The sequence below is a fragment of the Otolemur garnettii genome, unplaced genomic scaffold, assembly GCF_000181295.1.
Source record: "Otolemur garnettii isolate 467f Iridium unplaced genomic scaffold, OtoGar3 scaffold00019, whole genome shotgun sequence".
Taxonomy (NCBI): domain Eukaryota; kingdom Metazoa; phylum Chordata; class Mammalia; order Primates; family Galagidae; genus Otolemur; species Otolemur garnettii.
In genome coordinates, this window is record NW_003852414.1 from 14,886,579 (window position 1) to 14,911,821 (window position 25,243).

The following is a 25,243-nucleotide window of genomic DNA, read 5'->3' on the forward strand; positions in this document are numbered from 1 at the left end:
CTCCTGCCTCCACCTCCCAAGTAGCTGGGACCACAGGCGCCCGCCACAACGCCCGGCTATTTTTTGGTTGCAGCTGTCATTGTTGTTTGGTGGGTCCGGGCTGGGGATTCGAACCCACCATCTTAGGTGTACATGGCTGGCGCCTTAGCCAGTTGAGCTATAGGCACCGAGCCAGGATGTTGGTATTTTAATAGGGATGGCATTGAATCGGTAAACTGCTCTGGGGAGTATAGACATTTTAACAATGTTGATTCTTCCCAACTATGAGCATGGTATATTCTTCCATTTGTTAATGTCTTCTGCTATTCCTTTCCTGGCTATTTTTTTTGTTGTTGTTGTTGTATTTGTTGTTCAGCAGGCCTGGGCTGGGTTCAAACCTACCAGCCTCAGTGCATGTTGCCGGCACCGTAACCCCTGAGCTATGGGTGCTGAGCCATTCATGTGTATTTTTGTGAAATAGTTTTGCTGAATATAAAATTCTTGGTCAATGGTGGTTTTTTTTCCCTTTACTATGAATATGTCATCTTACTGTCATTTGTCATTTGGCCTCTGTTGTCCCATGTACTGTCAGCTGTTCATCTCACTGCAGTTCCCTATTTCATGGTGAATTCTTTTCCCCTTGCTGCCCTTCAGATTTTGTTCTCCTTTGGCTTCAGCATTTTTATGATGATGTATCTGGTTGTGGATCTTTCACTGCATTTGTGTAACTGAAGAGTTCATTGAACTTTTTGGATCTTTTTCATCAAATGTCGGACGTTTTCAGCCATAATTTTAAAAAATATTTTTCTCTTTTTTTTCCTCTCTCTGGCACTGCCATTGTGCCGACGTTGGAGCCCTTAATGGTGTCATAAATTTTTCTGAGGTCCGTGTACGTTTTACTTCCTTCTTTTTACTCTCCAATCTGCAGATGCACAATCTATACTCATCTATCTTCAAGCACATTCACATTTTTTTGTTTCAGCTTAGCTCTAGTTGAACCCTTCTAGTGGATTTTTTAATTTAAATTATTGAACTTCTAATTCCTTAATATCCTTTTTAATAAGATAATTCCTCTCTATTGAGGAGACATTGTCCCCTTATCTTCCCTTACTCCTTAAAGCATGGTTTCCTCTTTAATTCTTTGAACATCTTTTTAAAGGCGCTTTAAGTCTTTGTCTGCTCAGTTTGGCAGCTAATCCTTTTCAGATAGTTCCTTTTCACTGCTTTCCCCCCTTGTATTCGAGTCACACTTTCTTTGTTTCTTTGCGTATCTCATGGTTTCTTCTTTAAACCTGGTCATTTTAGATAAATTCAGACAATCTTGGGTACTCATCTGCCTCCCCCCTGGCTGGTTACTGTTTATTTCTTTAGCGTGATGGCTGGACTATCGGATAAAGTCTATTTCTTCAGCATCCGTAGCTTCTTTTTTTTTTTTTTTTTTTTTTTTTGAGACAGAGCCTCAAGCCGTCCCCCTGGGTAGAGTGCCATGGCATTACAGCTCACAGCAACCTCCAACTCCTGGGCTCAAGCGAGTCTCCTGCCTCCGCCTCCCAAGTAGCTGGGACCACAGGCGCCCGCCACAACGCCTGACTATTTTTTGGTTGCAGCCGTCATTGTTTTGGCGGGTCCGGGCTGGGGATTCGAACCCGCCACCTTAGGTGTACATGGCTGGCGCCTTAGCCGGTTGAGCTATAGGCGCCGAGCCAGCATCCGTAGCTTCTGATATTAGCTCGAACGTGCAGAGTGACCCTGGGAGAACTGACATTGGTTTTAACAGACCCCTCTTTTTCTCTTCTCTTGATGTTTGTGCTAAACTCTATGTTTCAGTTGGTATTACAAAGACTTGTTAGCCTCTATTAGCGGCAGATTAATTGATCTATTCTTGCAACAGGTCCTGGCACATAAACTGCTCCACTGATCCAATACATTTGAGACCTTTTGCACAGGTAGTCTTTGAGGTTTGTTCATGCCCCAGGAAGGCTCTTCTTACTGTCTCATTCCTTGGGTCTCTGATACGCTTCTGTCTAGTCTGTGATTCAGCTTCTTGGAGTTGCCAGCATCCTCCTAATTGATCATCACAGCCTTTCCTTTATTTTCAGGAGTTTGCTGAGTTTTAAACTTTCCCACTTTTTCTTCTAAGTAAGGTCAGTTCACTTGGGGAGATCTTCAGAACTCTGTTTTTCCTTTCTGCCTCTTCCCTTGGGCAGAAGCTCTGGGCCACTGCCTCAGATGATGGTGGGACAGTGGCCTTTTTCTCATGGAGTGACACACTTGCTAGGGTGGCAGCCTCTGGCCTTTTTGCCCTGCCTTGTCTAAAGTTGAATCTCTTCTTTATGAGCTGGGGCAATGGTAATCAATCTTTAGTATTGGCAGCCTCCTGTACCTGGGGAGGTACAGGAGTGGGGGCCATTAGTGGGGACAAGACATCCCCAGGGGTTTCAGCTGCTCTTCCATGGAATTAGAGCCTGGGCAGATAAAAAATACCCACCAGCCTGCCCCTTGTAGTGACACCACATTCCTTGCATTCTTAACTGAGAGCTTAGGACAAAGAGGGAATTATTAATATGGCTTTGTGGTTGTGCCCACATGAAGTGGATCTTTCACTCTGAGCTTCAGGGAGTGGGGAGGCAGTTGGGGAAAGGGGAGAAGGGAATGGAATGTGGCTCAGATTCTGCAGATTCTCATGGTTCTTGCTGAGATGTAGTAGGTTTTCTTGAATAAATGCGTCCTCATTTGCTGTATGCCCTTAGGACATTTTCCAGGAGACTTGAAGGCTTTTTGCTTTTGGCTTTTTGCCAGGAGAGGGTCTGTAGAACTTCTAGTGCCCTTATTCCAGAAGTCATCTCAATCTCATTTATTTTTAATATAAATTGCTACTGAATTATACACCACTCTCATGTAGTTTTAGAGATCCCGAAGTATAATTACAAGATTATATATTATGTGAAAAAGCTTTTTGTAAATAAAAACATCCGTATTCTTACACTACAAATAATTCCTTAGCATGTATCCCTTGCCTTTTAATTTTGAATGAAAGAAATTTCCCTTAGTTCACATACATTTGGGGGTCATTTTGGTGGTCTTGGTCTGTTCTAAGAAAAGTTTGGAAGATGTCCTGTTAATTTCTTAAATTACTGTCTAGATAATCATCATGCAGTATCTTCCATGAAAGGTGGTGTTCATTAGAAATGGGTGCAGAAGTGAGACATTGCCACTACCCTTAACAGGGCCACCGTGTGCAAGGACATCTGGCTGAGGCACATGCAGCTCATGTGTTAAGCTGAGCACTTTACTATCCACAAAGGTATGTTGTAGGCTTGCAGATTTCCTGGCCTTTTTAAAAAACTCTTGAGAGCTGTTTCTAGAGAAATTTGTCTGGCCACAGGATTAAAAGAAAACTCTGTAAGTTATTTTAATAGAGAGAATTTAGTTTAAATTTATACTAGAGAGAGATTATTTAATATGAGTAAACAATATAAGGAACTAGTTGAATAGATGCAGGAGAGCCCTGGGACAACCTAGAGCCGATAAGTGCTGGGAAAAGTCCCTTCCCTGTAGGGGAGAAATGAAGAAGGGACTGGCTAGCTGCTCCTTGTTCCTTGGCACTCAGAGCAGGGACTTAGCCCTCTCAAAGGAGGGAGGGGCTCTGTCTATTCTATTCTGATACTTGAGGGAAAAGGGCTGGGAACTGCTGGTGTCAACGTAAAGGCTGTCACTGGGATGTTTTTGACAGGAACAGCCAGTAAACAGGAAGGAAGGACAAAGTCTGTTCTGCCACTCGCCTCCAATCCCCCTACCCCATCACTCCTGAGCCGCCCTCTTGGTGACTCCAAAGGAAGTCAGCAGGCAAAGGAGAACTGTAGTTTGCAGAGTTGCTACTGACCATCACAGGGCAGAGCGTATGGCAGTCTAGATTTGTAGCTCAGAAAAAAGCGTTTGAAAACTTGGATGTGCTGGAACAAAACAGAAACCTTTCAGATAGGTCCTAGGACACGTAAGTACAAGAATTCTGTGTATGATACAGGTAGCATTTCAAGCCTGGAGGAAAGAGTAATCAGTCAGTAGATAGCTCTGTGTTTTTTTTTTTTGGAGGGAGAGGAGAAAGGACTATACACAAAAGTAAGTTGGAGATGGATTAAATAATGTCAGAAGCTAAACTGAAAATAACCAGAAGCAGATGTAGATGAACGTGTAGATGTATGTGGTTTCACGACGGGGAAGGTTTTAAAGAATCGCAGCAAAAATAGACTCAACAACAAAGATACATTTACTACTCAACATGGACATGTGTACAAAAGCCTAAAATGACAAACTAGAAAATATTTATAAAATATTTTTTTTAATTTTTTTTTTATTTATACATACACATGTGATTATTAGGTTTCTACTTTTTGCCTTCACAGAATTAAAAGGGCTTAAAATTTACCAACAATAACAGTGTTTAAGACAAGGACTAGAGACAAAAATCTCATAAAGAATGAAATGAAGATAAGTACATTTAGAAAAGAAATCAGACGATTGCTGCAACAAAGTATTAAGCAATAATAATAATAGTAATGCAAAGAAAGTAACATTCGCATTGTCAAATAAGAGTATGACTATTATAGAATTCTTTGACTCTGAGGTTCAGTATGGAGTCATCAATTAACTTCTTATTTTTTCCCCAAAGTCTCAAAAAATAGACAACTAATATTTATAAATACAAATAAAAGATAATTTTAAAAAGCAAACCATGCCAAATCTTATACACAATAGAAAAAGAAGAAATACTTCAAAATCATTCTGCTTAATCTGGATACACCTGATAATAAAATTGGAAAAAATACATTATTATAAAGGGGAAATTACAAACATAATTCACTTTTAAATGAGGATGGGGTATCCTGTATCCTAAACAACATATTAACAAGTTGAAGTAAAAATTAATGTTTAAGTGATACACTTTAGTCAAAATCAAATCCAATTTATGTGAGAATTAGTTACTATTTTTTTTCTTGTCTTTACCCTCACCCCCTCCCTCCTCTGTCTGCTCACCCCTTCCCCCATGTCCCATCATGTCATTAATTGCCTTTAATTGTCCTCATATCATAGTTGAATACATAGGATTCATACTTCTCCATTCCTGTGATGCTTCACTAAAGATGATGTGTTCCACCTCCATCCAGGTTATTAGAAATGCTATAAAATCTCCATTTTTTTAATAGGTGGATAATAATCCATGGTATACATATACCACAGCTTGCCAATCCATTCCTGGGTTGAAGGGCATTTAGGCTGTTTCTACATTTTAGCAATTATAAATTGGGCTGCAGTAAACAGCCTGGTACAAGTATCTTTATAATAAAAGGATTTTTCTCCTTTTGGGTGGATGACCAGTAATGGGATTGCAGGGTCAAACGGGAGGTCTAGGTTGAGTTCTTTGAGGTTTCTCCATACTTCCTTCCAAAAAGGTTGTATTAGTTTGCAGTCCCATCAGCAGTGCAAAAGTATTCCTTTTTTACCACATCTGCGCCAGCATCTGCAGTTTTGAGGTTTTGTGATATAGGCCATTCTCACTGGGGCTAGGTGATATCTCAGGGTGGTTTTAATTTGCATTTCTCTAATAATTAGGGATGATGAGCATTTTTTCATGTATTTGATAGCCATTTGTCTATCTTCTTTAGAGAAGGTCCTGTTCATCTCTCTTCCTCATTGATGTATGGGATTGTTGGGTTTTTTCTTGTGGATTAATTGAAGTTCTCTATAGAACCTAGTTTTTAAACTTCTGTCTGATTCAAAATATGCAAATATCCTTTCCCATTGGGCAGGTTGTCTGTTTACTTTGGCTGTTGTCTCCTTAGCTGTACAGAAGCTTTTTAATTGAATTAAATCCCATTTGTTTATTGTCGTGGTTGTTGTTACTGCCATGGCAATCTTCTTCATAAAGTCTTTCCCCAGGCTGGTATCTTACAGTGTTTTTCCTATTCTTTCTTTGAGGATTTTTATCGTTTTATGCCTTAAATTTAAGTCCATTATCCATCTTGCATCAATTTTTGTGAGTGGAGAAAGGTGTGGGTCCAGTTTTAGTCTTTTACTTGTGGATATCCAATTCTCCCAGCACCATTTATTGAACAGGGAGTCTATCCCCCAGTGGACATTATTGTTAGGTTTATAGAAAATTAGGTGGTTCGGCTTGGCGCCTGTGGCTCAATCGGCTAAGGTGCCAGCCACGTACACCTAAGGTGGCGGGTTCGAATCCCCAGCCCGGGCCCGCCAAACAACAATAATGGCTGCAACCAAAAAATGGCTGGGCATTGTGGCGGGCGCCTGTGGTCCCAGCTACTTGGGAGACGGAGGCAGGAGACTCGCTTGAGCCCAGGAGATGGACGTTGCTGTGAGCCGTGAAGCCATAGCACTCCCCCCAGGGGGACAGCTTGAGGCTCTGTCTCAAAAAAAAAAAAAAAAGAAAGAAAGAAAAAGAAAATTACGTGGTTCTAAGTTGCTGGTTTCATTTCCTGGTTTTCTGTTTGATTCCAAATGTCTATGTCTCTATTTTTGTGCCTGTACCATGCTGTCTTGACCACTATGGCCTTGTAGTGCAGCCTAAAATCTGGTACGGTGATACCCCCGGCTTTGTTTTTATTACTAAGAACTGCTTTAGGTGTACGGGTTTTTTTCTAGTTCCATACAAAATGCAAAATCATTTCTTCCAAGTCTTGAAAATAGGATGTTGGTATTTTAATAGGGATGGTGTTGAATCGGTAAATTGCTCTGTGAATTATAGACATTTTAACAATGTTGATTCTTCCCAGCCATGAGCATGGTATGTTTTTCCATTTGTTAAAGTCCTCGGCTATTTCCTTTCTTAAGATTTCATAATTTTCTTTATAGAGGTCCTTCACCTCTTTTCCTAAGTATTTCTTTTTCTTTGGGACTATACTAAAGGGAGTTCTGCCTTTAACCTCTCATCTTGGCTGTTGTTGGCATATACAAAAGCAACTGACTTATTGACATTAATTTCATATCCTGAAACATTACTGTATTTTTTAATGACTTCCAAGAGTCTTGTGGTTGAGACTTTAGGGTTCTCTAAGATCATATATATCATCAGCAAAGAGGGAGAGTTTGACCTCTTCTGCTCCTATTTGGATGCCCTTTATTTTCTTGTCTTGTCTAATTGTATTGGCTAGAACTCCCAGCAGTATGTTGAATAGTAATGGTGACAGAGGACAACCTTGTCTGGTTCCAGTTCTAAGAGGAAAAGATTTCAGTTTTACTCCATTCAGTAAAATATTAGCTGTGGGTTTGTCATAGATAGCTTAGATCAGTTTAAGAAATATGTCATCTATGCCTATATTCCTCAGTGTTCTAATTAGAAAGGGATGCTGGATTTTATCTAGTAACCTCAGTTGAACAATATGAACAATATAGAAAGGATATAGCAGAGCTGAAGGAACTGAAGCAGTCAATTAGGGAATTTAAGGGTACAATAGAAAGTATCAACAACAGATTAGACCATGCAGAAGATAGAATCTCAGATAGTTAACTGAGATAACTCAGATAGTTAAAGAGGCAGAAAGGAAGAGAGAGAAAGCAGAATGTTTACTGACAGAATTATGGGACTCTGTGAAGCATTCAAACATATGAGTTATAGGCATCCCTGAGGGGGAAAAAGAATGCCCCAGAGGAATGGAAGCCATTCGAGAGAACATTATAAATGAAAACTTCCCAAATATCACCAAAGATTTTGACATACTCCTTTCAGAGGGCTATTGGTCCCCTGGTCACCTCAACTTAAATAGAGCTTCTCCAACACACATTGTGATGAATCTATCTAAAGTCAAGACAAAAGAAAAGATTTTGCAAGCTACTAGGAGTAAGCGCCAACTGACCTACAGGGGCAAATCTATCAGGGTGACCACAGACTTCTCTAATGAAACTTTTCAAGCCAGAAGACAGTGGTCATTTATCTTTAATCTACTTAAGCAGAACCATTTCCAGCCCAGAATTCTATATCCCACTAAGTTAAGCTTTAAAATTGATGGAGAAATCAAATCTTTTATTGATATGCAAACACTGAGGAAATTTGCCACAACAAGACCAACATTACAGGAAATATTTGAACCTGTTGTACACACTGACCATCACAGTGGACCTTCAGCAAAGTAAACACCCAGAAATTAAAAGATAGAACCTAGTTTCCACAAAGATGCAAAAGACAAAACTAAACAATGGACTCTCACAAAATAAGATGACTAGAACACTACCACACTTATCAATTATGTCAATAAATGTCAATGGCTTGAATTCCCCACTGAAGAGGCACAGATTGGCTGACTGGATTAAAAAACACAAGCCATCTATTTGCTGTCTGCAGGAAACACACCTCACAAAAGACAAATTAAAAGTCAGAGTTAAGGGGTTGGCAGTCAATTTTTTAGGCAAACAATTCAGAAGAAAAGAGGGGTTGCATTCTTACTTTCAGATACATGTGGATTTAAAGCAACCAAAGTCAAAAAAGACAAGGATGGTCACTTTATATTGGTCAAGGGAAAGTTATAAAATATTTAATGTAGGAAAGATTAATACCTTTCATATATAAAGAGCTCTTCTGAGCAATAAGAAAAGACAACTGTCTCAATAGAAAAGGGGCAAAGACAAAGAATATGTTCTTGTAAAGAAAAAATGCAGATGGCCAATAAAATTCAGCTTTCTATAGCAGTTAGGGAAAAGAAATGCACTTATGATGATAAAAGTATAAATTGGAGGGGTCTTTGTAGAGGATTTTATCAATTTGTGTCAAAAACTTTAAAAGTAATTGCTTACCTTGGAAAGAATTTCTTCTGGGAGAGAAGGTAAGAAAGTAAAGATGGTTGTAGATGGAGAGGAGTTCAGTTGATAAGAGCTTACTTGAACCAGCTTTGAAAAGCAGATGATGTTGCAGTGAGGTGTGGAACCTTGTTGGGAGCCTGTAAAAAAGCAAGCAGCTTTACATACAAATCCAGTCAGCAGCAGTCTCGCGCTTGCAGGTAGGTAGCATAAATGTATAAGCAGAGCATGTGGTTTTGTGACTTTTTCTAGTAATAGTAAATAGATCAGAAGTTGGAGTGAAGAAAATGACTCGAGTGAGTGCAAAGGAACACATGGGCTATAAGATTCAATCCAAGGAGGTCTTGACTCATTCTGCTCATTCCGGGTCCCCCGGGTGTATGCATGGCCACAGAAACAAGGAGACTCACATATACAGCTGGAACTCCTATGTCTCACTACCCCAGTACACCCTCTTTTTCTGTGCTGTCTGCAATAGGAACTAACCGAAGAAGTACATGTTTCCAGAATGACTAGAATCAATTCCAAGTCCTATCTCTGATAAATTGTGGCTCCTGAAGTTGCCCGTACAAGGTCTTATTTAATTAGAGCCTAACCCCTAACTTCAATAAGCACATTTTTAACCTTTCCACAAACTAAAATCTGTATTAAATGTAAGTCAGAATTAGTTTAACCAGCTAATTGATTGAAGGGGGAGGTGGTTTTTCTTTATTCCAGATTATGATTTTAAATTTGTGATCTCTGCTTCTATCTCAAGAGTTTTTTCTATTGTAGACCAGTAGGGCAAATAGTAAATGTTTCTAATTCTCTTTCCAGGGGGACCTCCTTTCTTGCCAGAAACTTTTGACCGAATTCTTCTTGATGCACCCTGTAGTGGCATGGGACAGAGACCAAACATGGCTTGTACTTGGACTTTGAAGGAAGTGACATCGTATCAACCGTTACAGCGAAGACTCTTCACAGTGGTAAGTGATGAGCCTTTCCTGTAAAGGAGTGTTGACTTTTGCTAGTTTGATGCGTGAACTGTTGAGATTAATGTTCATAGCAGCATTATTTACAATAGCCAGGAGGTGGAAACAACCCCAAAGGCCACTGACAGATAAATGGATAAACCAAGTATGATACATACATACATGGAACATTATTCAGCCTTAAAAAGGAATCACATTCTGATACGTGCTACAACATGGATGAACCTTGAAAATACAATGCTAAGTGATAAGAACCAGACCCCAAAGCACAAGTATTGTGTGATTGTGCTTATATGGGGTAACTAGAAATAGGCAAATTTAAATAGAAGTTACTGGGGACTTGGGGAACGGGAGAATGAAGAGCTTAATGGGTACAAATTTTCTGTTTGATATGATAAAGTTCTGGAGATGGGTGGTGGGGATGGTTTCACAATCTCACAGTATACTTAAAATGGTAAATTGTATGTTACATATATTTTACTACATACACAAGAATTTACACAAAAGATTGAGAAAATTTAGTTGTAAATACAGGGAGTTTTCCTTTATGTTGAGTCACTCTTTAAAATGTAAGGGCAAGAGTAGAATTTCTTCACTGATAGATTTAATAAGTTTCAAACATTCTGCTCTATCCCAGAAATGTTACTGAGTTGTTAACATATAGTTACTAATTGATACAAAGAATTGCATATAAAATTAATCACTTTTTAAAATAAGGTTCCTGGGTCATCTTAAAGGGCAAATTAGGAAGTATAATAGAGGCAAACCCATTGATAAAATTGGAAAATGGCAGGCTGGTGCAGGATAGAAGAACCACGAAAACTGCAAATTTTACCAGTCTCCAGTATGTTTTGGAACAGCGGTTATCAACCCGTGGGTCACGACCCACAGGCACTGTATTAAATGTCCCTGGTATTAGGAAGGTGGAGAACCACTATTTTAGAAGTCCAGATAGAACATTTGACGATTTTGCTCAGTCTTGCAAAAATGACTGGATATCACAGAGTATAAACAACATTTGATCAAAGATGAATTGATTATTTCTTCTCAGCCTTCCAATTATAAAGTCATAGGCTATAGCAGCAGTGGATACTCTGTAATTATTCAGTCTCTAAAGTTGTCTTTGAGTACATTTCTGTTCAGCTGTCCTGATACCTCCTTTCATTCTCAGAGGTAGCACTGGCTGTGGATAATTCAACTTCTTATTTTTCCTAAATAGCCTTCAAAGAACACATCCTTGGAATTAAAAGAGCAAGCAGCAAAAAGGAAGCTTTTCTTATAGTTGAGACACACTTTGACTTGAGGGTAAAATTAGGATTCTGCTGTAAAGGACTTGGCTTTTTGTTCTTTTCAGGTCATAGCAAAAAGGAAAAATTTAAAAGGCTGCTAGGAGTAGATGCAGTCACGATCGCAGTAAAAGGGAACGCTGGCAGTGGTGAGCAGGAGCTTAACAGTGTGGCAGGAGCGCCCTTTGGCCTGGACAGAAATGGAGAATCAGACTTAAGAACCAGGAACGTCTTGATTCCAGCCGTGGCTCATCCACATCAGTGACCGTGGGTGCACAGGCTTTCATGATGGACAACAGCTTGTCCTAATGCTGGGGGTAGTGACTTTACCTCACTGTTGTTAACAAGGATTTATGGAGAAAATCCCTGTAAACTGCACATAGCAACAAAGTAAAATTTGACCAGCATACTGTGGTTTATAAAGCACAAGTAGGCTGGGTGCCATGGCCCATGCCTATAAACCCAGCACTTTGGGAGGACCAGGTGGGAGGATTGCTCAAGGCCAGGAGTTTGAGACCAGCCTGGGCAACACAGCAACACTCTGTTTGTTAAAAAAAACAACAAAAAACAAACACTAGCTGGGCATGGTAGCATGTGCCTGTGGTCCTAGCTACTTGGGAGGCTGAGACAGGAGGATCACTAGATCCCAGGAGTTTGAGGCTATTGTAAGCTTTGATCATGCCACTGCACTCCAGCCTCACAGGGTGAAAGTCTGCCTCTTTAAAAAATAATATAAGCAGAAGAATATACTATATTTTTTAAAATTTTCAATCAAAATTTTTATAGCCGGACATTGTGGCAGGCCCCTGTAGTCCCAGCTACTTGGGAGACTGAGGCAAGAGAATCGCCTAAGCTCAAGAACTGGAGGTTGCTGTGAGCTATGACTGTGACACCACAGCACTCTACCAAGGGCAACAAAGTGAGAGTCTGCCTCTAAAAAAAAAAAATTCATTCAAAATTTTTAAAATATCTGGGTTTGAAAATATAAACTTCAGGTCTTTCAGACAAATCCACTTTAGCATAACACCTTATTTCCTGATACACTTATTTATTACACACATATTCACTGAGCGCCTACTGTATGCAAGACACTATTCTAGATGTTTGACAGTACTGTCCTAAGACAGCAGGGAATGCATGGCCTTATTATGGGGTTTCTGTTCTAGCAGAGGAGGGAAGAATATGTCTAAGCTACTCAGCGTATCATGAGGCAGTAATTCTAGGCCCTGTGGAGCAAAGTGAAGACAGGTAGGGGGCTGGAGGGGGCAGGAGTGCTGCATTGGTACAGTTCCAGGTTTACCTAGGGTTTGGGAAGAGCATGGCTGAAAACACGACACGTGAGTAGAGGAGCATCTGAAGGAGCAAGTGTCTAGAGAATTAGAACTTTCTGCCCTGGTGCCAAGCTCCTGAGGTGGGTGTGTGCCAGGCCAGCAGGCCGCCTGTGTTGCTAATGGAGAGTGAGCAAGGGGAAGAGGTTAGGAGAGAAGGTCAGAAAGGCAAACAGATACTTGGGTGTGTCGGCCTCCGTGGCTTGTGAGGACTTTGGCTTTGACTCTGAGTGATAACGGAGGGCATTTGAAGGGTTTGGGGCTGAGAAGGGACAAGTTTAGAAGGACTGCTCTGGGCGCTGTACTGAGACTGGATCTCAGGAGGGCAGGGAAGGAAGCAGGTAGACTAAGTGGGAGACTGTGCAATAACCCAGGCTTGGACCACGGTGTTAGTGCAAGTGGTGAGAAGTGGCCAATCTGGCTGAGGTTTGAAGGTGGACTCAATAGAATTTCCAGAAGATGGGAAATAGGAGAGAAAGAGAAGCATAAAAGATAGTCTAAGTTTTGGGACGGGAACATCTGGAAGGATGCAAAGATGTCAGTAGGTTTCAGAGAGAAGACAGGAGTTCCTTTGGAGAAATGTCAAAGTGGATAGTAGACATGTTGAGTGGCAACTGAATATTTGAATATGGACTTCAGAAAGGATGTCTGGCCGAAAAATGTAAATCTGAGTTTCAGCCTACAAATGGTATCTAAAGGAATGAATGTGAGTGTGTTTGAGAGAGTCTTGGTCCATATGGATTATGACAGCTCCACAATGGTGAAATGGGTCTACTCTGGGCAAGGATTGTTCTTACGTGCTCTAATTAGAGGCGGGATCCTTACAGAACATCATTGTATTTTTCCCAGATACTAAAAAATGATTGTCCATTCTGCCTTGGAATTCTTCAGGTGTGTATTTGGTCTGTGTGATCTGATCACAGTTTTCTTTAGGCAGTCCAGCTGCTGAAGCCAGGGGGTGTGCTTGTGTACAGCACGTGCACTGTGACGCTGGCAGAAAATGAAGAACAAGTTGCCTGGGCCCTCAAAACTTTTCCTTGCCTGAAGCTTCAGCCCCAGGTAATAATAGTTTCACTTCTTGCTGTGTAATCAGATAAATCACAGAAACAGAAGCAGGTGATAACACGGCATATTACATGAAGAAATGTGTAAGGAAAGCTTCTGAAATGAATACTGTAATATACCATAATGTTTAAGACTGCCCAGAGAGAATTTGTATATGTCCTGACAAAGTTTATTCCTGTCTCTGTTCCTCACCATCCTGTTAAAGTGGCACAGAGCTTGGGTGGATTATGTGTTTATTCCATTTGTAAGCTTGTTACTATTTGTGTTATTTGGCCCTTTCTTTCTAAAAGGTTTTTCTTCTTCCCCTTTCAAATCCTGTGTTTTTCTGCTAAGGGAAATGTGAAGCATTTTTTTTTTTTCATGTCCCATCAAAGCCCAGACAGGCTTTGATAACTGTGAGAGATCAAGAGACCAGCCAGGAGGAAAAAAAGTCGTTCAGGATTACTGTTTCTTTACAATTTATTATATAAACCATGTAACATTTAAGGAGCTTTCTTAAACCTTTTGCCTAGCACTAGTCTAACTTTCTGTTACAGTCTTCATTAACACTATAAGTCAATTTTTAGCCCAGGTCCTTTGAAATTAACTTTAAACCCCAAATAAGGCTTATGTGCATTACATATGTTGAACATCTAGCTGTAGAACTTTCCTATACAGAAAATAGGTAACTGGAATACATAAATAAATGTAAGAGATGGTTTCTAGACTCAGAAATTAAAATAATTAAACTGTAGATGAAGGGAAGACTTCAGACTTACTTTGCAAGTTTGTATACATGTCCACATACATATGTATCTCAGTATAGACGTAAAAGAGATGGAAAGTTTCCCCTTACATTTTCTTAACTATGTGTTAAAACCCGCCTTACTAACATAAAAACATTGGTCTGTGAAATAGTGATTTAAAGTCAGGATTATAGGTCTTTTTCAGTAGTGATTTGCAGGTATCACTCAATTCCTTTTCATTCTTTTCCTTGAAACTAATCGATACAGCCTTAATTTATGTGCCCCTAATATTTGTTCTTATAGTACATGTAAAAACAACAGCCACAAAACTTTTATCATCCAGTTGGTATGGGTCAGGGAGAGGTATCTTAGGTGCCTAACTCCTTTCAGAGTTTCAGATAGTGATAAAGCCGTTTGACCCACCTCTTCCCTGATGATGATGTTCTATTTACTCAGTGCCCAGTGGGTGCCTGTGAAAGGAATGAGACCACCTTCTTTAAGCCTTAGACCTGAGTGTTTTATCTGTTTTTAGCTAACCCAATTTCCTCATCTATAAGTTACTTAAGGTCAAAAGCTAAAATGTAGCAGCAGCTATTGGAGTCCATGTGTTTCCAACTACAGAGCTGAGGCCTGTGTAACTTCATAGTGTTTGATAAGCACTCAGGACAGAATAGGTGACCATAATTCATCACCACCTACTCCCGTTTTCCCACTTCACTGCCCGGAAAACAGCACATATGTGCCACAAAAGTAAAAGGCATTTACTCATTTTTCTATTTTTGGAAGATGTGGTCGTTATAACACAAAGTGTCTTTTAGCTTAAATTGCAGCAGGCGTACTTACTAATTACAGGACGTTCCTCCACAGTTATTCACTTTCTCCAAACAGGAACCGCAGATTGGAGGAGAAGGGATGCTGGGAGCTGGCCTGTCATTTGAACAATTGAAACAGCTGCAGCGATTTGATCCATCTGCTGTGCCACTGCAGGACACTGACCTTGACTCTCTGAGAGACGCCGCAGCAGAAGACATGATGAGACTGGCAAATAAGGATTGTATAGGTTTTTTCATTGCAAAATTTGTAAAATGCAGAAGCACGTAGGAGGAGGACATTTCTGGGTTGTTTTCTTTTTTTTTCTCTTTTTAAGCCAAAGTGTTGTCAGGCCAACTGAGCGATGGCGTGGTTGCTAAGGAAACAAATGGCTGCCAGCTGTTTCACCAAGATCAAGAGATAGAGGAAGAAGGGAGTTGTGGGAAATGATATTTTGTGTTTTTTAAATGATGTTTTCTTTATAGGTTTAGTGGAGTATGAAGAAGAGAAGATGTCTATAGATGTCTGGAACATATTTTCATTTGGGGTCTAGTATTTATAAAAAAGACAAGTCATTTTGTAATGTTAAAAATTAGTGAATCTAACAAAAGGAATAAATTAGCCATATTTAATGTGGTTACAAAAAATAATTGTTTTCTGTTCCCAAGTTCCTATGAATTCCTCGAATTCAGGACACCTGAAGTATACTATTTACTATGTACCAACAACTGAGGTAAATATTTCACCTTAATCTCTGCTGCTTATTTGGGACATCAGCCCCTCTTTCAAATGAATTATGAATACTCTTCTAAATGATAGTCTACCTTCCCTACATGTAATTTTGTTCATGGTTTTAAATTAGAAAGTAAAATAATTATTTTCTTTACACTGTAAATTTAAAAAATGACAATATTCTATAATTTGAATACCTTATTTTTTAAAACATGCATAAATTATTAGAAAATGTTTGAAAAAGAGAAAACCAACTTTGGACATGTGGGACCGGCCCTTAGAGCTGGGCCTTGATGTTCTATTGAACATAAACCATTTTACACAAAACCAACATCAGACAAGGCGACTGTGCCTGTGACAGATCCAGACCAAAAAAGACTACTTCACAATCGAATGTGGACCGCGACAAAAAGCAGAGCATCATTGGAACTGCAAAGATGACCATATGGTGGCCAATAGAAGTGACAGCTTTTTAAAAACATCCTTATAGCCTCAGCTTATTTCATTCACTGTGGCTTTTTAGATAAGACTAAAATACCCAGCACCCAACCAGAGTTTAAAGGCTGGTTCCTGTAGTGGTCATTAACATCCAACTGTTCTATTAGCTCACCCTGAACCTACCTGCCCTAGGCCAATGCAATGCATAATTGGCAACTATTGCCTAATAAGTTTGATTTCTCTTTTCTCCCTCATAGGTTTCCTTTGGGAATTCCTCCTAACTGTCACTGTGTCTTTATGACTGCAAGGTCTCTTGGATCAGGTAAGACTCCTACCTGGAGAAGCCTGGCTGAAACACGCTTCCCTGAAGTTGTTAGGCGCCCCTCCCTGGGTGCCAGTCCCAGTCTCTGTTGGTCTCCCAGCAGTGAACACTCTTCTCATTCAAATTTACTAGCCTTGCCCTCTAACCTCCCCCCCACCCCCAATCACATTTGGGAAACACCCTGGAGGCTTCAGAGCAGGTAGTCAGTAAATGTTATCAAATGAGAGAGAAATGATTTCAACCACATGTGTGTGTTTTTGATGTCCCTCATTCTGCCTTGTATCCAGTAGATGTTATTTGACTGAAGAGAAACACTTTACCTGTGACATTTCTCTTTCCAGGGCTTAGCATACCTTCTTAAGCTTTAAATGTATGTTGAGAAACCCGACAAAATCCTTTGTGGTCTCTGCAAAGCCTTATGGGCTAAGTGGGATGAAAATGGTAGAGAATCAGCATAACAACAAAATTGTAAACCATTAATAGCAGCAAAGATCAGAGCTTAAGCATTACCAGCAAAAGGGAAGAAAAATACTTGCATATTGAAAACATTAAGGACACAGAGAATTTTGTTGAATTTTCCTTAAAGGTAGACAAGTTTTAGTAGATTTTTTCCTTTCAAAAAAATTAAACATATTGGAACATAAAATACTTAATCTTAAGAGACATGGAAATGTAAGGGGAAAAAAAGCTGTAGGGAGGAAAATGTGAGGGAAAGTTAATAAATATGTATTTTAACATATTTAGTATTAACACAGGTCTGTGCAACAGAAAAAGCAGTTAAAATCAACAGGGAGTTATTTTACTTTAAAACCCTGTGTCACATTTTAAATAGCAACGTATTTATGGTTAAAAATACAACTTAGCAGAAATTAAAGAAGTGACACAGATTATTCTGTTAGAGATCACATCTTAAATCTTTTACCTACCTTGAGCTTTAAATTTTAAATCAGACACAGTGGGAAGATTACTAAAGCAACATCGGGTGTTTGGCCTTGCCTCTAAGGACGGTACTCCCCAAGTGGGAGGAGTTGTTGGATATTCCACATATCCTCAATTACATGAATCATTCCTACAATGGCAATTAATACTACTACTAAGAAACAGTGCAGAAGCCAGCTCTTTATTTGTTTTTTTATGAATTACTTTAAACCAGGTTTGTTAAAACAGTTGAGTGTAGCTGACAGTGAATGTCTAACAGGAATGCATAGCAGACCATGTTAGAAATGTGGCATTGTCGCAAAGTACAGTAGGACTAAGACACCCTGCATTTAGCAGCACCTTTTTGTAACACTTACATGAGCAGTAGAGAAAGGGCATAGAAAGACTGAAATGGGTCTGACAGAAACATACAGCTGTTAAACACATGGCTAGCATTTTCTAGGATGACTAAAAAAATGATGATTCTACAACTGAGTAGGTTACGATTGAGCCTTTGCTGTGTGCAGACTATACTTTTACATTCCACAAGTCAGTGAATCCCATCGTCCTTGGGACTTTTTCTTCATTTACCAATTCATTACACAGTTTACACATAGGCTTACTCTACAGATTTGATGTATGGATGCCAAACCCTTCAGTATAATTTTTGGAGGAATACTGAAACATTCCAAAGTCACTCACTGGGATGAAAACCAGAGAGGGTCAGACTGGTAATCAGCCACATTTAGCTATGATGAAAGTTGAGCAGAAATATTGTATACATGTAATTGAAATATGGTTTCCCATCGCTGTGAGGATTTTGTCAAAAAGTTATATATTCGGACCACTTTCATATTTATTGAGTTTGATGTAAACAGTATAGAGCTAATTAACAAGTAAATTGCTTCTACGGGAAGTTTTTTGTATGTTAGCTGAGAAAATACTATACATGTAACTGATTTTTAAAACCGACTTTTCTTTAGGTATGGTAAGTAGGGAGTTAAAACACTTTAAACTTACACAAGTCTAACAATATTTGGCAATAACTTGGATTATGCAAGGAAGCAAAACAAAATAAAATTAGTATTTTGTTGAATTAGCTAATGTACAAATCTGAATTTACAGATAGGCATTTTCCTGGGATAAACTCACTTAATACTGTCTTACCTGTCCAGTCGTGACTGGACAAAATATACACTTAAAGAGACAGAGAAAAAGCTGTAGCATTAACACGGCAACAACATTGGAAGCTTCTTAACAGCATTGTCATGGGGCAGAGAGATAGTGTCTTCAAGGTGCCCCTTCAGGTAGGAAAATGTTCTCAACATTTTATTCATTGCAGGTCCCCCCCATTTTACCCTGATTACTTCTGAAGAGCAGAAACTTTGGTTGTAAGAAGCACTTCTGGGTACTGACAGTGAGACTGTGGGAGCTGGTGGTGGGGAAGAACGGTGGGTGAGCTTGGAGAGAAACACCGGGAACAGTAAGTAGGCAAGCTTAGAAAAGGAAGTGGGAGAAGTCATAAAAATTTATTTTCCCACGAAATAATTCCACAAGCTGTGTAAACGTTTCTTACTAAAACAAATACTCTAACACACAACGATTGTACATTTCCAGTGAAACACTCACAGTAAAAGTTGCCTGTATTTTTACTCTCTAGGAGCAAAAACAAGGAGCCAGCAGATGAATGCTTTCCTAGTTACCTTTGGCAGCAAGCGTCCTCACATTCCCTGACTGCTCAATGGATTCTAAAGCGACACGGAGCACAAGCAGACACAAAGCCAGGTGGGCAGCATTCTCCATACCAGTCTCTAGTTTCGTCCTCGGTCTCAGGCACGCACTCACACACAGACACACACACGGGACACAGCGGGTTCCGGCTCAGATCCTCCAGTGCAGTGACTACAGCAGACACCAGCTACTCAGAATGTGTTCGTCACAATCCGTGTTAACTGTACGGAGTAGAACAACCTCTGGAGTTTGGTTACATTTACCATAATTTATGGTGAAAGTTATAAACTTACAAGGATGGTATAACATTCAGAAATCAAACCTTTTCAAGTCAAGCAATCACACATATTTACAGTATGTACAGGCTTTCTAGTAAGAATGAGGATCGTGTGTAGACAATGTTATTACAAATTTCCTGAATGTGGGCATTTCTAGTCCCTGTAATTCATAAAGCAAATCTGCTGACTTGGCATTAAGACTCTAAAATAGTGTGATCAAACTGATTTATATATATTATATATATAATTATAATAAGGTGTCTGCAGAAATAACATTTACAAACTGTCTATACAGTACACAGTACTAGTACATAGAAAATAGATTCTAACTTTATGATCCCCTTTGTGTAAGGCAAGACTGACTCTGTCTCCAAATTTAGTCAGCCAGAGGTACAAGCACGAAACAGTGGTCCATGAATGAATGAATATGCAAATAAGGTGCCTGCATATTAAGAATCTGGAGAAACAAACTCCACTTTCTATCTGTGCTGATTCTGGCTTGCTGGATACACTACATTTCTTAAAACACTAGTTATCACCTGGATGGCAACAGCTTTTGTTCAAGTGGCAGCTACCCGAGACAGTTTGTGAAGAGTCCAGTATAGAACCGGAGGACTGCAGCCGTACCAGGCCGATGGATACAGCACTTACAAAACAAAGTCTGTGAATTCTCTATTTCATGCTATTGCTATTCAAGCAACAGCAATACAAAATATTACAAGACAGATCACATATGATTGCAATAGAGACCCCAAAGCGTTTGTTTGAGGGTGCTGTTATACAAGACTTTCCAAAAAAAAACACACACACACACAAAAGGGCAGAAGTCATTGGCGGATGTAGACATCCCTGTTCCACTCCCCGGCCTCATTCCGTTTTTTGGATATGACGTCTCCATCCTTGTCACAGTAGCGATCCTTGGATTTATGACGGCTTCGCTGCCTGTTGCACTCGTTGTGGTCTTGCTCTCGGTCTGTGTCCCTGGAACGGTGCCGCGGCTCCCTGTGTCTATGGTCACTGCTCCCATGGGTGTCATCTCTGTGGTTATGGTCACGGTGTGTGGCATAGTGGTCCACGTGTTCATGGGAATAGTCTTCCTTGGGTTCCACATAGGCAGAGTCTCGACTCTCCTGGGTCTCAGAATCAAATGTTTCTTGCCTGGAGAGGCCTCGGCTTGTCCCACTGCGATGGTTGTGGTGGGGGGCAGAGGAGGAAGAACGGTGCTGGGATTTCTTGACAGGTTCCGGGCAGGGTTCTTCTTCTCCTTGAGAAGCAGAGCGGACAGGAGCAGAGCGATCGGTCTTCTGTTCACCTTGAGAACCCTGCCAAGGAGGGGAGCACATGGGCGTTAACCAAGGTCAGTGTGTAAGGAACTAGCACACTCTTTCTCTGAAATGTTGAAATGAATTCTAACCTCTCTCAGTTCCTGTGATTGTGTCCAGTGGCATTGGTAAGGTTTGTACTGTCTATTGATTTGTAAGTGCCTAGAGCAGTGCACATAGAAATTAAAAAACAAACCCACAAAGAAGCAGCATTTTGTATATTCTTTTGTGGTTAAATACACATGCAGGTCCCCAAGAGTTTTTGGCAGATGGATGGAACCTTAACTACCTCAGCTTAAGTAAATGTGGGAGGATTAAGAAAAAGAACCCAAAATAATTAAAAATGCTTCAATCACAATATGGGATAGGCACTGTTCTACAGCCTTCCTCTATAATTAATCTGCCAGCCCTATGAGATAAGGTCAACTCATGACAAAAGACAGGAGGTAAATCAGTTAATTATAAGAGATAGTCCACCCTCATTATTCCTGAGTTACGAGCAGTTGGGGAACTTGAAGGGTGAAAATTCAGTTGGAGGCAGAGCCAGGACTGGAATCCAGGTAGTCTGCTTCCATAGCCCGTGCTATTGACTTGACTGGCCCTGTATTGTTCACAGTGCTTTTCTAACAGGTTAACAGCTTATGCTGGACTTGGTTAAATGGTTTGTAATGTTGGCCTAAGGCAGCGGTTCTCAACCTGTGGGTCGTGACCCCTTTGTTCAACCCTTTCACAGGGGTCACCTCAATACATGCTGCATATCAAATGTTGACATTATGATTTAGAACAGCAGCAAAATTACAGTTAAGAAGTAGTAATGGGCTCAGCGCCTGTGGCTCAAGCGGCTAAGGCACCAGCCACATACACCTAAGGTGGCGGGTTCGAATCCCCAGCCCGGGCCCGCCAAACAACGATGGCTGCAACCAAAAAATGGCCAGGCGTTGTGGCAGGCGCCTGTGGTCCCAGCTACTGGGGAGGCTGAGGCAGGAGACTCGCTTGAGCCCAGGAGTTGGAGGTTGCTGTGAGCTGTAATGCCATGGCACTCTACCCACGGGGACAGCTTGAGGCTCCATCTCAAAAAAAAAAAAAAAAAAAGAAGTAGTAATGAAACTAACTTTATGGTTGGGGGTCACAGCCTTAGGAAGGTTGAGAACCACTGGTCTAGGGGTAGAGTTAGTGTAGGGGGAATAAGCCCCATGCTGGCTTTCTGGGGTTGGAGCTCAGTGGTCTTCCTTTAAGCAGCCTAGGTTCTCTTTGAAGACTGTTTAAAAAAAAAAAATCCTCTTACCTGTGAATTAGGGGCCAGGGTTGGGCTAAGAGGCAGAGTGGAAGTGGCTAAAGTCCGGCTGAGGAGAGGGTTGGGGAGATTGGTGCTGGGAGGGTGGGTGGCCTTCCAGTAGGCCTCCAGGTAATCGGCCAGGTGCTCACAAGCATCCTCAAGCTGGTTCTCATCCAGGATCACATCAAACAGCTCCTGCAGGGGCAGACATTTCAGACAGCACAGTTATGCCAGCCTAGGACTGAGTTCCCGCCTCCTTCCCCAAATCCCAAAAAGGACGGAGAGAAGGGCAGAGGAGCTGGCCCCCTAGCTACTGTATCTGCTCGGGGTCACCTGCTCCTGCCTGTCTCTGTATTTCAGACACTGAATGCATAACCAGTCACAACCCCTGGAAAGTGAACAGGCTTCATAATAGACAACTTTTCTGTGCTGTCTCACTCTTAACAGTGAAAAAGATACCAAAAAAATTTTTGGACCCATGATCTTGTGTTAGATATTAACAAATGAAATCACCATGGGATCCTTCATTTCTCTGGAACAAATACCCCTTGAAGTAATTAGGAGTCTCTTCCCTGACAGGTGTTTGACCATCTGTTTTTTGTTTGCTTATCTGTAAAAATACAATGCTGGGTCTGATCTTTTCAACTGGATTATGCCCTATATAGAGAGAGAACTTACTGGAGGACATTGAGCCAATTTATCAGCTGCTACCATCTGGACATTGAGGTGTTTCGCTTGCGATTTCCCTCGAGATTTTATTAACCTTTGTAATACCTGTAAAAGATAGGAATTTTTAACAGGAATATCTTTACTTATACAAACTAGAAGGCACAATGCTGATTCCTTCCTCTGGGGTCTTTTTATACATGCCTATAGGACCTTTTTATATATACAATAAAGACTTATAATAGAGCTAGAAAATACATGGTATAAGGTCATCTGCAAAATGAACATGTGGACATAAATCTCAGTGTAAGCTTTGAGGACAGCATGGAGCTTTTTTTTTTTTTTGCTACATGTAGACTAGTAGTTCAGATATTTTGTCTCAAAACCTTTCAAGGTTTTAAAAAATTGTTGAGAATCCCAAAGAATTTTTATTTAAATACTTACTATATTAACATTAAAAATTTAAATACTTAATATAGTAACATTAAAAATTAAAACTAGAAAGTCTAACAACATTAATGTAAAAGTAATAAATGTGTTATATGTTAACATAACTTATTATAAAAATAGGTGCCTGTTTTTCTTCTTTTACAAACCTCTCTAATGCCTGGCTTCACAGAAGACTCAGGAGGTCTGCCTGCTTCTCTATTCAATCTTCTCCATTCAGTCTACTACAGTGTATTATTTTGTTTGAAATATTCAAACAAAATCCAACCTCCTACAGATGTTATTGAGAAAAGGAGGCATACTTTAGCCTTCCCAGATAATTGTGGATGTTCCTCTTTGATACCAAAACTCAACAAGTGGTGATTTTTTTAAAGACTAGTTGGCACGTGGCATCTGAAAACATAATCAGTGAAGTAACTCAATACCTTGAAATTAACATTATTCATTAACCTCAAAAATATTGGTTCCCTGAGTTCTTTTACTAGTAACACATACTGTTAGATGTTCTCCTTGAAGTGATAGGTTCAATTTTTTTTTTTTTTTTTTTGTGAAGACTCAGGGTCTTGCTGACTGGCTACTGCAGGGCGTGCTGTGTTAACATATCATCAGCTCAGGGGAAAGGTCCGAGTTGTCCACTCAGCCTGGTGCAGCAACAGCACATAGAGCTCAGTCAGCGCTGATGGTCAAGGACACGATTTGAGGGTCCCCATAGACCTTGGGCAGGTAGGAGGCACTTGAGACCATGGCCTCCATGATCAATAAACATCACTGTCCTTGAACCAACAACAACAAAAAAAGACTCAGGGTCTTGTTCTATTGCTCAGGCTGGGGTGCAGTGGGGGGATCATAGCTCACTGTAAACTCCAGTTGCTGGGCCCAAACAATCCTTCTGTGTCAGCCTCTCCAGTAAGCTGGGACTACAAGTATATGCCATTATACCGAGGCAATTTATTTTTTTAGAGACAGTCTCACTTTGTCACCCTCGGTAGAATGCTGTGGCATCACAGCTCACAACAACCTCCAGCTCTAGGGCTTAGGTGATTCTCTCACCTCAGGTGCCCAGCTATTTTTCTATTGCAGTTTGGCTGGGGCTGGTGCCCTACTCACTGAGCCACAGGCACTGCCCAAACCCAGGCAATTTAAAAACAATTTTTTGTTGTTGTTGTAGAGGGCAGATCTCACTACATTACTGAGGTTGGTCTTAAACTCCTGACCTCATACAATTCTCCTGTCTTGGCCTCTCAAAGTGTGAGGATTACAGGCATGAACCACCGGCAGGCTCTCTTTGTTCAATAAAATGAGTAAGAATAGCCTGTCAGTTCTGTGAGATAAAAATGGTGTTCCATGAAAAAGTGGTTAGTTTATATCTCAAATAATCACATCAGTGCTTGTCCTTCAAAGATGACTTATTTTGGTATGTACTCCCTATTTCATGAGACAGAATACTCATGAAAAGACTCATACTAAAGAGTCAAAATTTAATAAACTAAATGTCAATTCATCAGAATTTCTTATGTGACACTGCCTTTTTCTACCTTAAACAGCGCGAACATGGTAATGATGATTTTTAATACCAGTCTTGATTCATGCTTAGTTTCCAGCAGTTTTATCTGCCACTGCATTTGATCTTTCATACAAATGTCACAACAGTGAAAAAGGTGAATAATGTCTTAGTACTACCCTAGAAGTAGTCTGGACTTCATGGGCTCTCTGAAAGTGTCTCAGAACTCTGTTAAAAATTGTTGATGAACAAATCTCTTCATAGTCTGTACATTTCATCATGTAAGCTGTTACTATTAAGAGCATAAAATTCATTTTAGTAAGGTTTGATTATAGAGCAAAGAATAGCAGCCTTGCTTACCTTAGGAGAGGAAATCTTCACATATACTATAATAGGGGCCAAAGAGGTCTTACTCAGTTGAGCTGGATGATTGATAGTGTCGGCATCAAGAACCACCAATTGCAGCGTTCTTGCAAGTTCAAAAATTCTTTCAATTTCACTCTGAACTTCCGCTGTAAAATGTCAAACAGGGTTCAATTAGTCAAAGTACAGTATTTAAGGGACAGAAAAAGGGTACACTGTTCCTTCAGCAGGAAGGTAGGTAGGTAGGTCAACCATTAAGTTAATATTTTTTTTTTTT

General features: G+C 40.2%; 2 protein-coding genes across 11 annotated transcripts in view; one reads left to right on the forward strand and one right to left on the reverse strand.

The window, feature by feature from the left end:
* Window positions 1-15,529, forward strand: part of NSUN6 (NOP2/Sun RNA methyltransferase family member 6) — a 56,449-nt gene extending 40,920 nt beyond the window's left edge. The window contains exons 9-11 of the mRNA XM_003786769.3: window positions 9,604-9,752; window positions 13,306-13,431; window positions 15,051-15,529. Of these exons, the coding sequence (XP_003786817.1) occupies window positions 9,604-9,752; window positions 13,306-13,431; window positions 15,051-15,263 (488 nt within the window). The 3' untranslated portion in view covers window positions 15,264-15,529. The remainder of the gene's footprint in view (window positions 1-9,603; window positions 9,753-13,305; window positions 13,432-15,050) is intronic.
* Window positions 15,530-19,589: 4,060 nt separating this feature from the next.
* CACNB2 (calcium voltage-gated channel auxiliary subunit beta 2) overlaps window positions 19,590-25,243 on the reverse strand; it is a 346,152-nt gene continuing 340,498 nt past the window's right edge. For 7 of the 10 annotated variants that reach the window (XM_003786776.3, XM_012803285.2, XM_012803286.2 and 4 more), the window contains 4 exons: window positions 24,964-25,115; window positions 22,668-22,763; window positions 21,999-22,184; window positions 20,154-20,713 (listed from right to left, as the gene is read on the reverse strand). In XM_003786776.3, the coding sequence (XP_003786824.1) occupies window positions 20,219-20,713; window positions 21,999-22,184; window positions 22,668-22,763; window positions 24,964-25,115 (929 nt within the window). In that variant the 3' untranslated portion in view covers window positions 20,154-20,218. Of the gene's footprint in view, window positions 20,714-21,998; window positions 22,185-22,667; window positions 22,764-24,963; window positions 25,116-25,243 lie in introns of all 10 variants that reach the window. The other 3 variants (XM_003786775.2, XM_003786774.3, XM_003786772.2) reach the window with 3 other exon arrangements.